Here is a 15,179-nt window from a genome sequence, read left to right on the forward strand (position 1 = left end):
GACATGAGTTTACACCTATCAGCTATGATCATATTGAATACTGATGCAGGCTCAGAGAGCTGAATTGCCTACTCCTGCATCTACTTTCTATGTTTCTGTGGCTTCCATATCTGTCAGCCAGGACTCCCTGAGTGGACCAGGTTAACCGTCCCAGTCACCGAACTCATATTCTATGAGATCCACCTGGCTGACCTCAATCCAATCACTAGTCATGCCCCTCTATGCTTGTGTGCATCCTTTTGTTGTTGACAAAAACCGGTATCCCATTACGATTTCATTGAGAAAAAAAATTATATCCCTCATCAGACACTGTTTTGCAGTAACTGGCTGAGTGCACTCTGCCCACATTACAAGCATTGCATGCCCAGTTTCGGCTGCAATGCGCTTTTGGTGATGCCAGCAAGAGCGCGGCTGTGTCAGTGCAAGTCCTTCTTTTCAGGACTCTGGTCTGGGGACAAAAGCCCGAAACGTCGACCTTCCTGCTCCTCTGGTGCTCCCGGACCTGCTGTGTTCATCCAGCTCCACACCTTGTTCGGTCGGTTCCAGACCCAGGGCTACGCGGCCCCTTTAAATCTGCTGCTGACGGGTTCCTGGAGGAGGTGGCGCCATTGCTGCCTGAGATCAGGGATTTTGCAGGCCGGCGGTCGGAGGTAAGTGAGTTTGGTGTTTATGGCTGTGGCATGTTTTCCGCTCCATTGAAGCTTGGTACCGGTTACCCGGAGAGCGAGGGCCGGTTGCCCCTGGTTACCAAGCCTGAGGCCTGCTCTAGGTTACCGGGGCCTGGGTTGTATTTTGATGGGCCGAGTGCCCCTTTCCTTTGTCAAGGTTTGGTTATGGCGAAGCGCGTTCTCGGATTAGTCGGGATGGTTATATGATGAGCGGGATCTGCCGCCTCAGCCCCTCCGTTGCGACCTCGTCACCTTTTAATGGATCCTCCGGCCCTTACGGTACATCGTACTCCTTGGCTGAAAGCGAATTTACATTAACACAACGCCCTCCCAAACGTTCAGGTCCTTCCCAAAGGGTTTTTGAAGTGCAGTCTTTGTTGTGTTTGGGAGATGTGGCGTCCGGTTTTGTGCGCAGCAAGATCCCACCAGTAGCAATTTGCCAAGCCATCTGCTTTGCAGTAATGTAGATTTTTGAAATAGATGTTTGAAAGGATTCCAGGAATAATTCCTGTTCTTTTCCAAGTTCATGGATTTTCTTCCTCTTGGGTTGTTGGGATGATGGAAGATGAAGGGGGAGAAATGCCATATCGAAGCTGTAACTTAAAGCAGCTCGGATATGGTCATGAGATAACAGGTGTAGAGCTGGATGAACACAGCAGGCCAAGCAGCATCACAGGAGCAGGAAAGCTGACATTTCTGCTGCAGTTCCTACTATCTCAGATATGGTCATTGCAGGTCCAGGATCACCAGCCTTCAGTGCTCCTGCAGGGTTTTTGTCAGTGCCCATTGCTTTTGGTGTATCCAGTGCCCTCAACCATTTCTTGATTCCAGGCAAACTGAATCAAATTGACTGGAGTTTTCCAAATTGCCATGCTGAGAACTGCATGAGGAAGTCCAAATGGGTTATTCATTCAAGATTTCCAGTTGACCCTATGTAAACAAAGAGATTGTTCTGTTTTACGGGAAGTGCTTGTCTAGAGGTAGTCAATAAATGTGTCACCAGTGTTTGGGAGAAGGAAAGATTAAATGAAAGAAAATCCCTGATGTTGACTTTATATGTCACAATTTATTTACTGAACCCTAACAGTGAACAAATTGACAGAGCTACTAACAAACCAAACAATTTCCCAACTTCTAACTTTTCCCTAATTGAACAAAATTGTACTGCTATTCTATTCCAATAAACATAAGCCCCACTTAACTAACTTGAGTAATTAGGGGAAAAAAATTAAAACTTAAACCTGTGTGAACTTTGAGAGACTATGTTCTGGAATACTCTGCCTTCTCCACTGTCTCTCCAGTCATAAACCTTATTTTCTGCTGATGGGGATGTTTTCTCCGTCAAGACTCTTTCTTTAGTTAGAAGTGCCATAGTACCTTTTATAGGTAAGGTGGTGCTTTTTTTAGAGAGCCTAGCAACTTCTTGTGAGAGCTAGATGCTCATTTTTCAGATGGTGGTTTGTTCTCACCCCGATTTTTTTTTTTTTCAAAAATCCTCTCCTTGCGTACCTTGGATGGACATAGCAGTTTTCTTACAATAGCATTTGTCCATGGCTGCCAAAACCATCAGATTTAAATTCAATTGGTGTTCGGTCTCTTAAGTGCTTTGTTTAAATTAATTTACTGATTCCAGCTAGTTGCTAAAACATCAAAACAAGGTTTCCAATCACATGTTCAATTGATGTATGTTTCCATTTTTGAACTAGCTGTACAACTTAGCAGTACAGCTATGTGCAAACATTTCTTTTTCTGTATAAATCTCCAAGCTTAGAAAAGCACTTTACCTCTTAAATGAGCCACACACAAAAACAAAGTCATTATAATGAAAAGATGGCTTCTTTTCTTTTTAAATTGTAACACCATCAGCATGAGATAACTAGGTTAATAGTTTAAAGTTACACCCTTCATGCTAATTCTGCATACATGGACTGTCTGGTTGTGTCTTACCCGCACGCTTTCTTTTAAACCTGTGATAACATTTTTGCAACCTGCAATATGTAAAATCTATAAATTAGAAGCCTGTACCATAAAACTCCAATGAAATAGGCTCTCCATTCTTGTCCTTGAATCTTTACAAAATGGTGAGAGGGTTGTGGTCTGTATACAAAAACCAACTCTGAAACGTTGTTTGTAACATTAAACATTTAAAAATGTTGTAAGGCCAGTACCAAACTGAAGAATTATTTTTTCAATGCTGGAGTATTATCTCTGGTGGATATTGAGGCTTCTTTGAAAAGTAACCAATTGGCCTTTCAATTCTGCCATCATCCTGCTGCATCGCCACAGTTCCAACCCCTACATTGCCGGCGTCAATAGCAACTTTAAAGGATTTCAAGAAATTTGGTGTAGCTAAAGCTGGTACAGTGCTTACATGGCTTTTAAATTCTCAAACACCTCCCAACATTGTTCTATCCACTGAAATTTCATGTACTTCTTTAGCAAGTCTGTCAGCGGTGCTCCCGAGGTTGCTACCACGCTACTGAAGTTTAGTACGATCTTCCGATAGAATCCACTCAGTCGCAAAACTTGAAGTACCTCCCTGTTCGAGGATGGACTTGGAAATTCCTTGTGTCCTTCATCTTCATGTTCCTCCAGGCCATCCTTCCACATCTGATTGTTGTCTCCCAAGAACACCTTTGCAAATTCAGTTTTTAGTAAATTTTTTTTATATCCAGTTTTGCCTCCTGTAGTCTTTCAAAGAGCTCTGCCAAATGCACCACATGATCTGAGGTGGTAGACCTGCTTATGGTTGCAAATGTTTCGTTACCCTGTTAGTTAACATCATTAGTGCATCTCTGGTGAAGTGTAGTTGTTCTGTCCTGTTTGTTATTCCTGTGCCTCAGTTTGGTACCGCTTCTGGTTCTGTTTCTCAGAGGTTTGTACACAGGTCTAATTTGGTGGGTTTGTTGATGGAGTTCCAGTTAGAATACCAGGCCTCCAGGAATTCCCTGGCATGTCTCTGTTTGGCTTGTGCGATTATGGATATGTTGTCCCTTTCTATGAATTGCTGAAGATCACTAACCATGTTGATGGCACCATTAGTCAATCCTGCCAAAACTCTGTTCATAAGTCCTTGAAATGTGGCTCATGCGTTCTTCCTTCCAAAGGGCATACTTTAAATTGATACAGCCTATTTGAGGTTACAAACACAGAAACATTTCGCTGTCTCTGCGTACTTGCCCATAACCATGAAGTAAGTCTAACTTAGTGCTGTAAGTCAACTTTCCTACACTGGCTTCCAGCCTTGGAATTTGGTATGAGTCCAATTTAGTTACAGTGATAAGCTTTCAAGATTCAACTTAGAATCGTTGCATACCATCAGGATTGGGAATCAAGATGATTGGTGAACTCCACTTGCTTTGACTCGGCTCAGTGATGTCTTCTCAGAGCATTGTATCCACTTCCTTCTGTACCTGTATGGCTTTTAAAAAAAAATTAGAATCCCTTCAGTGTGGAAACAGGCCATTTGGCTCAACAAGTCCGCACAATTCTCCAAGGAGCATCCTACCCTATCCCTTTAATACTCCTAACCTACACATCGCTGAACACTATGGGCAGTTTGGCCTGGCCAATCTTTCTGACCTGTGCATCTATGGACTATGGGAGGAAGCTGGAGCACCAGAAGAAACCCATAGAGACATAGGAAGAATGTGCCAACTCCCCACAGACAGTTACCCGAGACTGGAATTAAACCCAGGCCCCTGGTGCTGTGAAGCAGCAATGCTAACCCCCGAGCCGTCTACATATCTACTGTATGTTAAGACCATCTTCCTTACAGTCAACAACCTGGACAGTAAGGGATTTCTACGGTATGCCACCAGAGACAGGACTCTAGTCACAGAAATGGCCTTCCACCATTACCCTGTCTCCAATCATTAAGCAAGTTTTGAATCTAAATTACCAGTTATCCTTTACAGTCTCCCGTACAGGGCCTTGTCAAAGGCTTTGCTGAAATCTGTACAAACTATGTCAATAGTTGTGTAGCACTAGGTGTGTACAAGTAAACATTGATTCAGTATGGGGATGTACCTACTAGAGAAGTTGCAAAACTTGACCTACTCTTGCAAAATAAAGCAGGGCAGGTGATTGAGGCATCAGTCAGGGACCACTTTGGGGCCAGCAACCGTAATTCTACTAGTTTTAAAAACGTGATGGAAAAGGACTGGATCTAAAAGTTAATATTCTAAACTGCAGGAAGGTCAATGTTGACAGCACTAGGCAAGAACTTTCAAGGTTGACTGGGGCAGATGTTTGCAGGTAAAGGAAGGCTGGAAAATGGGAAGCCTTCAAAAATGAGATAACCAGAGACAGCGTATTCCTGTTGGGATGAAGGGCAAGGCTGGTAGGTGTAAGGAATACTAGATGACTACAGAAGTTGAGTCTTTAGTCTAGAAAAAGGAGGAAGCATGTGTCAGGTATAGACAGCAGAGATCAAGTAAACCCTTAGAACTGTATAAAGGTGGTAGGAATGTACTTGAGGATATCAGGAGGGCAGAAAGGTGACATGAGATAGCTTTGAAAAATAGGGTTATTCAGAATCAAAAAGGATTTTATAAATAAAGGACAAAAGGGTAACGAGGGAGAGAATATGGCCCCTTAAAGACCAGCAAGGCTGTCTACATGTGGATCCCGCAGGAGATGGGGGAAATACTAAACAAGTGTCTTGCGTCAGTTTTCACTGTGGCTAAGGATATGGAAGATAGAGGGCAGGGAAATAAATAGTGACATCTTGAAAAATGTCCATACTACAGGAGGTGGTGGCACTGGAAGGTTTAAAACGTATAAAAGTGGATAAATCCTCAAGACCTGAACAGGTGAACCCCAGAACTCTGGGAAGCTATGGGAGAGATTGCTGGGCCCCTTGCTGAGATATTTGTGTCATCGATAGCCACAGGTGAGGTGCCAGAAGACTAGAGGTTGACAAACATGATGGCACTATTTAAGAAAGGTGGTAAGGAAAAACCAGGGAAATAAAGCCCGTAAGCCTGACATCAGTGGTGGGCAAATTGTTGGAGGAATCCTGAGGGAAAGGATTTACATGTATTAAGAAAGGCAAAGACTGATTAGGCATAGTCAACATGGCTTTGTGCATGGGAAATCATGTCTCACTGACTTGTTTTCTGAAGAAGTAACAAAGAGGACTGATGAGGGCAGAGCGGTGGACATGATCAATACAGTAAGGTGTTTGACAAAGTTCCCCAGGGCAGATTGGTTAGCAAGATCAGATCACAATGGAATGCAGGGAGAACTAACCTGTAGGTAGAAGGGAGAGGATGGTGGTGCAGGGTTGCTTTTCAGACTGGAGACAGGTGCCCAGCACTGTGCCACAAGGATCGGTGCTGGGTCCACTGCTTTTCGTCATTTATGTAAATGATTTGGATGTTAACATAGGAAGTATGGTTAGTCAGCTTGAAGGTGACACCAAAATTGGAGGTGCAGTGGATAGCGAAAATGGTTACCTCAAAGTACAATGGATTCTGCATCAGCTGGGCTAATGGGCTGGGGAGTGGCAGATGGAGTTTAATTTAGAAAAGTGTGAGGTGCTGCATTTTGGAAAAGGCAAATCAGGGCAAGACTTAGTGGAATACTGCATCCACTCTACCCGTTGTGGCCTCTTCTACATTGGGGAAACCAAGCGGAGGCTTGGGAACCGCTTTGCCGAACACCTACACTCGTTTCGCAAAAAACAACTGCACCTCCCAGTCGCAAACCATTTCAACTCCCCCTCCCATTCCTTTAATGACATGTCCATCCTGGGCCTCCTGCAGTGCCAAGATGATGCCACTCGAAGGTTGCAGGAACAGCAACTCATATTCTGCTTGGGAGCCCTGCAGCCCAGTGGTATCAATGTGGATTTCACAAGCTTTAAAATCTCCCCTCCCCCTGCTGCATCCCAAAACCAGTCCAGCTCGTCCCTGCCTCCCTCTCTCCTATCCCCTCGTCCCACCTCAAGCCGCACCCCCATTTCCTTCCTACTAACCTCATCCCGCCTCCTTGACCTGTCCATCCTCTCTGGACTGACCTATCCCCTCCCTACCTCCCCAACTACACTCACCTCTACTGGCTCCATTCCTGCCTCTTTAACTCATTAATTCCTCTCCACCTATCCTCTCCTCTATCCCTCTTCAATCCGCCTCCCCCTCTCTCCCTATTTATTTCAGAACCCTCTTCCCCCTCCCCCTTTTCTGATGAAGGGTTTAGGCCTGAAACATCAGCTTTTGTGCTCCTAAGATGCTGCTTGGCCTGCTGTGTTCGTCCAGCTCTACACTTTATTATCTAAGACTTATACACTGAATGGTAAGATCCCAGGCATGTTACTGAACAGAGACCTTGGAGAGCAGGCTCACAGTTCCACGAAAATGGAGTCGTGGGGAAGTGGGACAGTGAGCAGCATTTGGTATGCGTGTCTTTACTGGCCAGTGCATTGAGTATAGCAGATGGGATGCCATGTTGTGGCTGTACAGGACATTGGTTGGGCCATTTTTAGAATATCATGCTCAACTCTGGTCTCCCTGCTGTAGGAAAAATGTTGTGAAACTTGAAAGGGTTCAGACAGGATTTACTTGGATGTTGCCAGGGTTGCAGGGTTCAATCTACAGGGAAAGGCTGAATAGATTTAAGGCTATTTTCTCCGGAGCATCAGAAGCAAAGGGACAGCTTATAGAGATTTATAAAATGAGGGGCTAGGATAGGGTAAATAGACCAGGCCTTTTCCCCGGGGTGGGGGAGTCCAAAATGAGAGGGGAAAGATTTAAAAGGGACCCAAGGGACAACTCTTTCAATGCAGAGGGTGGTGCATGTATGGAGTAAGCTACCAGAGGAAGTGGAAGAGGCTAGTACAATTACAATATTTAAAAGGCATCTGGGTACATGAATAGGAAGGGTTTAGAGGAATATGGGGCTAAATGCTGGCATATGGGACTATGTAGCAGCATTGTGTACTATCTGCAAGATGCACTGCAGAAATTCACCAAAGGTCCTCAAACAGAACCTTGTAAACCCACAATCACTCTAGATCTCCGATCACCACCTTGAAAGATTCAATCAAATGTGTCAGGCATGATCTCCCTTTGACAAAACCACACTCACTATCCCTCATCAAACCTTGCCACTTGAGATTTATTCTTTCCTTCAGAATGTTCTCCAATAGTTCTCCTACCACTGATGAGAACGTCACTGGAGAGTAATTCCCTGATTTATCTCTACCGCTCTTTTTGAAAAGAGGAAACACATTTAGCTGTCCTCCAATTCTCTAGAACCTCTCCTGTGGCCTGAGACAAATTAAAATTTGGGTCACAACCCCTGTAATTTCCTTCCTTGTCTCCCACAGCAGCCTGGGACACATAGTCTGGAGATGTGCCTACTTATATGCCTAACAAAACCTCCAATACCTCTTCACTCCCTACATTAGACTGCTGAAGAACCTAGGTCACTTTTCTGTACCTATCACCTCCTTCTCCAAAATGAAAGCAGATGTGAAGTTCTGGTTTCACACCCTACCAGTATCTACCTGTTGAACGCACAGATTGCTTCCTTGAGCTTTACTCTTTCTCAATTTTCCGCTTCTCCTTGATTATAGGGTATTTTGGGATTTTCCATAATTTGACATGCCAGTGTTTCTTCATGCCCCATCTTTGCTCCCCTGAACATGTTAGTAAGGAGCAAATAGGCACTTAGAAGTAAGAGAAGACATTTGGAATTATTGATGCAAAGGGAAGGGAGATAATCTATTTCAGGCTATTTTATGGCTCAATTAGGACCACTTCAGCGCTGTGCAAGAAGCAGAAACCAGGTTAGAGACAGTAGACATGTAAAGGTGTCAATTTTGAGAGGATTAAGCTTGTAGCGTGTTGATGTATCAGAACAGCATTCCCTTCTTCAACCTCGGTGTACTTTCATATTAGTCGTCTCCATTCTGTTTCTACATATCTCCTCCTATTGCTGCAACAAGCCTTTCAATTCAGTTCTCTGTTCTTGTGACAGCACACTGTCTGATCCCATTATCCAAGGACTTCCTTATTTTGAGGCACACACAATTCCATATCATCTGGTTTTGATTCCTCACTTGGAGGGCCAGTATCTAGTACCTGTTTCTCTGGTTCCCTGTTCCTGTGAATATGATGAAACTTTTACTATGACATGACGTACCCAATAAAGTCTGTTCCAACTGGCATCTTTACCAAATAATTCACCTGATTCAGCTGCTTCTCAATCTGAGAAGGACCACTAAACCTAGCTTTTGAAGGGATCTCCTACCACTGGTGACAGCACCAATGCTTTATCTCCTTGGGCTAACAAATTTTAGATTTCTTATCTGCTTCTTGCTTCATTTGATGCTGTGCCACATTCAGATGTTGCCTTGCTAATTTGCCTACTCTGTTTAATCTTTCTGTCACCTCAGGTGCATAATCCAATTGTGAGATCTCTGACTTTGGACCTTTCAACTTTTCCTTAATTAATTTTAAAGGGTCTCTTACTTTGCGTCAAAATATTAACTCAAATAGTGTAAATGGAGTTGATTCATTTGGAGCATCTCTAATGGCAAACAATATAATTGCGATACCTTTATCCCAAACATTTGGGTAATCCTGGCAAAAAGCCCTCAGCACGGTCTTTAGGGTCTGATGTTACCTTTCCAATGTTCCCTGGGATTCAAGATAGTACTCACTTGATCTAAAATGTTGGATGACTAAACAAGCCTTGATTTTCTTTAAATAATTTGGCAGTAAAATTGGACCCTTGGTCTGACTGAATTTCCCTGGATAATCCATAACCAGTAAAAAAAGCAAGCAACTCATCCACAACCTATTCCTTTTGCCTTTAACATTCCATAATGGAACTGCCTGTGGAAATCTGGTAAACACATCTGTTATGGTTAGCAAATACTGGTTTCCACTTTTGGTTTTAGGGAGATGACCTAAACAATTAATCATAACCCGTGTGAAAGATTCTTCAAATGCAGAATTGGCATTTAAAGACATAATTTTATTACTGCCTGTGGCATTCCTATTGACACAAATGACAGGTATGGCAAAATTCAACCACATCCTTATGTAACCTAGGCCAATAGAAATGCTTTTGTAACTTAGCCTGAATCTTCCTCACTGCTAGATGACCTCCTACAGGTAGTTCATGTGCTACACAATACTTCCTGTCTGTACACTACGGGCAATACAATCTGGTGCACTTCCACCCATTTTCCCTCTGCACTAACCTGCCGTGATCTCCACTTTCAGGTTAGGATTCTATCCTTCCGATAATAACATCTGGGAATAGGGAGGCTCGGTGGCTCAGTGGTTAGCACTGCAGCCTCACAGCGCCAGGGACCTGGGTTCGATTCCAGTCTCGGGTAATGGTCTGTGTGGAGTTTGCACATTCTCCCCGTGTCTGCGAAGGTTTCCTCCGGGTGCTCCGGTTTCCACCCACAGTCCAAAGATGTGCGGGCTAGGTGGCTTGGCCATGCTAAAATTGCCCATAGTGTTCAGGGGTGTGTGGGTGAAAGGGGGATAGGTCTGGGTGGGATGCTCCAAGGGGCAGTGCGGACTTGTTGGGCCGAATGGCCTGTTCCCACACTGTTGGGAATCTAATCTCATCTATTCTAATATGTTCTGCTTCCTTTTCCGAGTAGGCTTAATGGTATAAACCTTTTATTGTCTCATCTTTTTGTTGTAACTCCATTAATCTTTCAGAACTAAACAGCTCTGCCTTATTGTCTGCCGATTTAAGGTTTTTCCTCACACTATTTTGTCAACCAAGGTGTTAGCTAAAAGAACCTCAACTCCTTTGTCTCTCTTTGGTTTTTCCTCTTGCTGTAACTTATGGCTGTGGAATCTTGTTACCATACAGTCCAGAAAAAATCCTCAGTATTTATCTTTTAACTCCTCCGTTCCCTGGTTTTCCTTCAGCTTCTCCAGTGTGAGTGGGGTCCTTCCCACCTTTGATCCTGTTAGGTTGTTTCCAAGAACAAACTGTGTATTCCTGGAATGGACACATTGTCAATCACTCATACTGTCACTTCCCCAGTCTTGATTGGACTTTCCAACCTGTTCTTACACAGGGCAATGCTATATCGCTCCCTGTTTACTCCAGAGATTACCATTCTCTTAGGTAATATTTCAGAAGGAGTGCAAATACTTTCATCTAGGAGCTAACCAGTCTCTAATAGTATCTCTCAGTATTTTAACTTCTTTACCTTCATTACCCATAGGGGTGAAGTCTTTGTACAGATTGGGCACCATCTCACTATCCAACCAGTGACTAGGCTGTGCACTGCAGCTCCTCAACTTTTTTGGCATTTCCTTCACTACCTCAACAAATCCCAGTGGTTTAGCCAGTTACCACATCCTTTCTCCCAGTACCTCTCTGAAACCACCAGCACTTTCAGTAACTTTCAGAATACTGATTGGCTTGGACAAAATGGATGTTGGAAAGATGCTTCCATTGGTAGGAGAGCCTAGGACCCGAGGGCACAGCCTTAGAGTAAAGGGAAGACCTTTTAGAATTGAGATAAGGAGAAACTTTTTTTTCACCCAGAGAGGAGTGAATCAATGGAATTCACTGTCACAGAAGGCTGTGCAGGCCAGGTCATTGAGTACAGTTGAGACAGAGATAGATAGGTTCTTGATTATCAAGGGTTATGGGGAGAAAGCAGGAGAATGGGGTTGAGGACTTATCAGCCATGATTGAATGGCGGAACAGACTTGATGGGGCCAAATGGCCTAATTTCTGCTCCTGTGTCTTATGATGACTGACTTTGCGTCCCACTACATTTCAATGAAAACACCTGAAGTCTTTCACCTCCTTTTTTCACCTCTTGGGTTGCTCTTTTCACTTGTGGTAAACTGTTCCCACTGTGATCTACTTTTTGCTATACATTGAAGGATCTCCCTATTTCCCAACATGTAACCTCGTGGAATGAAATTGCTGTCAGAACCTTAACCTCACGTTATGCACTAATGCTTACTCATCTACTATGTCAGTAGCTGTTCTTGCCGTTTGAACGTTCTACTCCTCAACATGAGTTCTGATCATTTCTGGAAGTGAGATTTAAACTGCTGCTGCAGAATGATCTCTCTAAAGATAGAAAAGACATATGAGGATCTTAATGCTGTCACCCATCTATCGAAGTTGCTATGTTTAATTCTTTCAAACTTGACATAAGTCTGATCTGCTTCCTTCGTTATATATCTGAACCGTTGTCTATATACTTCTGGTAGCAGCTCGTAGGCATTCAAATCAGCCTGTTTAACATCTTCGTGATCTCTTGACCCCTCATCTGACAGTGCTGCTAACACCTCACTGGCCCTGCCTACCAACCTGGTCTGAATTAACATTACCTACACAGTCTCTGGCCAATTCATCTGCTTAGCCAATTTCTCAAAGAAAATTTAAAAAGGCTGTTGTGTCTTTTTCATCCAGTTTGGGTAATGTTTTGACATATTTGGCTACCATGGGTCTGCTCATCATCACTCACCACTCCTATCTTCTACCCTTAATTTCCATCCTTATTCTTCAGCTATTTTGCTTAATTTGCAATTTCCAAAGGTCACGCTGTCACTCTTTTTCCCTCTTCAGATTACATAAGGTCTTGGATCATAGAATCCCTACAGTGTGGAAACAGGCCCTTTGGCATAACAATTCCACACCAACTCTCGGAGCATCCCACCCAGACCCAATCCCCTAGTCTACACATCCCTGAACACTGTGGACAATTTAGCATGGCCAATCCATCTAGCCTGCACATTTTTGAACAGTGGGAGGAAACCGGAGCACCCAGAGGAAACCCATGCAGACACTGGGAGAAAGTGCAAACTCCACATAAACAGTCACCCAAGGGTGGAATCGAACCTGTGGCCCTGGTGCTGTGAGGCTGCAGTGCTAACCACTGAAAAAGCATGCCTTTCTTCTCTTTTTTTCTTTTTGTTTGGCCAGAGCAATTCTTTCTTTTTTTTTCCTCTGCTTTTAACTGTAATTCAAACTGTTTTAGTTCCCTTTCTTCTTCTTTCCTGGCTCTTCTTGCCTTTTTCTTTTGTTTTCTAAGTCCAATTTTCAGTTTAAGTTATTTTAACTCCACTGCACTTATCTGTTACTCTGATTTATGCTTGAAAGCTTGATCAACTGTATTACACTTCCAGCATTCCTCTTATTCCTAGTTAAACCCAAACCTAGCCCTTTTTGCTAAGTCTAAAAGTAGATCCTTCCTCTGTTTTTCTGAACTTTTTTGACAAATTCGGGAAGCATTTTCAGACCCCAAAACCTCTTTAGCAATGTTAAGAGCCATTTCCCTTACTTTTGATGTAACCAACCACAAGGAATAGAAATTAAATAGATTTTTCTCATCTATGTTTTATTTAAAGATCTAGTATACTAATTCTCACGTCTGTTTCAATCTGTCCAAATCCATTCAGGTCCTGGACTGGCCAGGTGCCGGACTTGAACCCACAAATTGTCATGGAGAAGGGGAGATCAAATGAAAGAGAATCCCTGATATCGACTTTAAAAGTAACAAGTAACAATTTATTTATTTAACCCTAACAGCAAACAAATTAAAAGAACTACTAACAAACCGAACAATTCCCCCACCCAATTCCTAACCACTCCCTAATGGAACAAAATTCTACTGGTATGCTATTCCAATAAACACAAACTCCACTTATATAACCCATGCAGTAAGAAAAAATATTAAAACTTAGTCTGTGTGGACTTTGAGAGACTCTGTCTTCTGGATTGGTCTGCCTTCTCAACTGTCTCTCCAGTTGTAAATGTCTTTCTCCTGGTGATCCAGTTGTCAGAGACTTTTTTTCTCTGAAGACTCTTAGTTAGAAGTGCCTTAGTACCTTTTATGGATAAGATGATTTCTTAGAGAGCTTAGCAATTTTCTTGTGACAGCTAGGTGTTTATTTCTCAAATACTGGCTTGCTTTCACCCTGATTTTTCAAAAACCTTCTCCTGATACTTCGATGACATACCAACTTTCTTACAATAGCATTGGTCTGAGATTGTCAAAAACATCAGAATTAAAATCAGAGATAGCATGAACTGCCAATGCTGGTGAATCTGAGATAACACAGTGTAGAGCTGGATGAACACAGCAGGCCAAGCAGGAAAGCTGACGTTTCGGGTTAAGACCCTTCTTCAGAAATGGTGGGGGGGGGGGGGAAGGGGATTCTGAAATAAATAGAGAGAGAGAGAGGGGGAGGCGGATAGAAGATGAATAAAGGAGAAGATAGGTGGAGAGGAGATAGACAGGTCAAAGAGGTGGGGTTGGAGCCAGAGAAGGTGAATGTAGGTGGGGAGTTAGGGAGGGGATAGTTCGGTCCCGGGAGGACGGACAGGTCAAGTAGGAGGGATGAGGTTGGTGAGTAGGATATAGGAGTGGAGCTAGAGGTGGAGGAATGGTTAGGGGGGTGGAGACTAGCTGGGCTGGTTTTGGGATGTGGTTGGGGAAGAGGAGATTTTGAAGCTTGTGAAGTCCACATTGGTACCCTTGGGCTGCAGAGTTCCCAAGCGGAATATGAGATGCTGTTCCTGCATCTTTTGGGTGGCATCATTGTGGCAATGCAGGAGGCCCAGGATGGACATGTCGTCCGAGGAGTGGGAGGGGGAGTTGAAATGGTTTGCGACTGGGAGGTGTAGTTGTTAGTTACGAACTGAGCGTAGATGTTCCGTAAAGTGATCCCCAAGCCCCTGCTTGGTTTCCCCGATGTAGAGGAGGCCACAAGGGGAACAGCGATACAGTATACCACATTAGCAGATGTGCAGGTGAACATCTGTTTGATGTGAAGGTCTCCTTAGGGCCTGGGCTGGGGGTGAGGGGGGAGAGGTGTAGAGACAGATGTAGCACTTGCTTCGTTTTAAGTGCCGAAAAGTGCCGGGCGTGGTGGGGCTGGAGAGGAGTGTGAAGTGGACAAGGGAGTCTCGGAGAGAGTGTCCCTCCGGAAAGCAGATAAAGATGGGGAGGGAAAATTGTCCCTGGTATTGGGGTCAGATTGTAGATGGCAGAAATGTCGGAGGATGATGCGTTGGATCCGGAGGTTGGTGGGATGGTAAGTGAGCTCAAGGGGGATTCTGTTATGGTTGTTATTGCGGTTAGAGGGTGTGAAAGATGAGTTGCGGGAAGTGCGGGAGACACGGTCAAGGGCATTTTCGACCACTGGAGGGGAAGTTGTGGTTCTTGCAAAAAGACGACATCTGAGATGTCCAGGAGTGGAATGCCTCATCTCGGGAGCAGAGGCGAAGGAATTGGGAATAGGGGATGGCCTTTTTACAGGGAGGTGTATTCTAGGTAGTTGTGGGAGTCAGTAGGTTTGAAATGGATATCGGTTTCAGGTGGATGCCAGAGATGGAGACAGAGAGGTCCAGGAAGGTGAGAGAGTTATCAGAGATGGCAATTGGCTTTCAATCGCTAAGTGCTTGGTTTAAATTAATTGGCTGATTCCAGCTCGTTGCTAAGTCATCAAACAAGCCTAAGGTTTCCAATCACACAGCCAATTGATACATGTTTCATGAAAG

General features: G+C 43.9%; 1 protein-coding gene across 8 annotated transcripts in view; it reads left to right on the forward strand.

Moving 5' to 3' along the window:
- Positions 1 to 222: 222 nt before the first annotated feature.
- The window catches only part of lyrm9 (LYR motif containing 9), a 147,512-nt gene continuing 132,555 nt past the window's right edge, over positions 223 to 15,179 (forward strand). For 5 of the 8 annotated variants that reach the window (XR_009447306.1, XR_007250081.2, XR_007250080.2 and 2 more), the window contains exon 1: positions 360 to 650. Coding sequence is in view for 3 of the 8 variants with exons in the window: in XM_048557631.2 (XP_048413588.2) it covers positions 361 to 650 (290 nt within the window). In the remaining 5 variants the exon portion in view is untranslated. Of the gene's footprint in view, positions 651 to 15,179 lie in introns of all 8 variants that reach the window. The other 3 variants (XM_059655310.1, XM_048557630.2, XR_009447307.1) reach the window with 3 other exon arrangements.

The sequence above is a fragment of the Stegostoma tigrinum genome, chromosome 27 (genome assembly GCF_030684315.1).
Source record: "Stegostoma tigrinum isolate sSteTig4 chromosome 27, sSteTig4.hap1, whole genome shotgun sequence".
Lineage (NCBI taxonomy): Eukaryota > Metazoa > Chordata > Chondrichthyes > Orectolobiformes > Stegostomatidae > Stegostoma > Stegostoma tigrinum.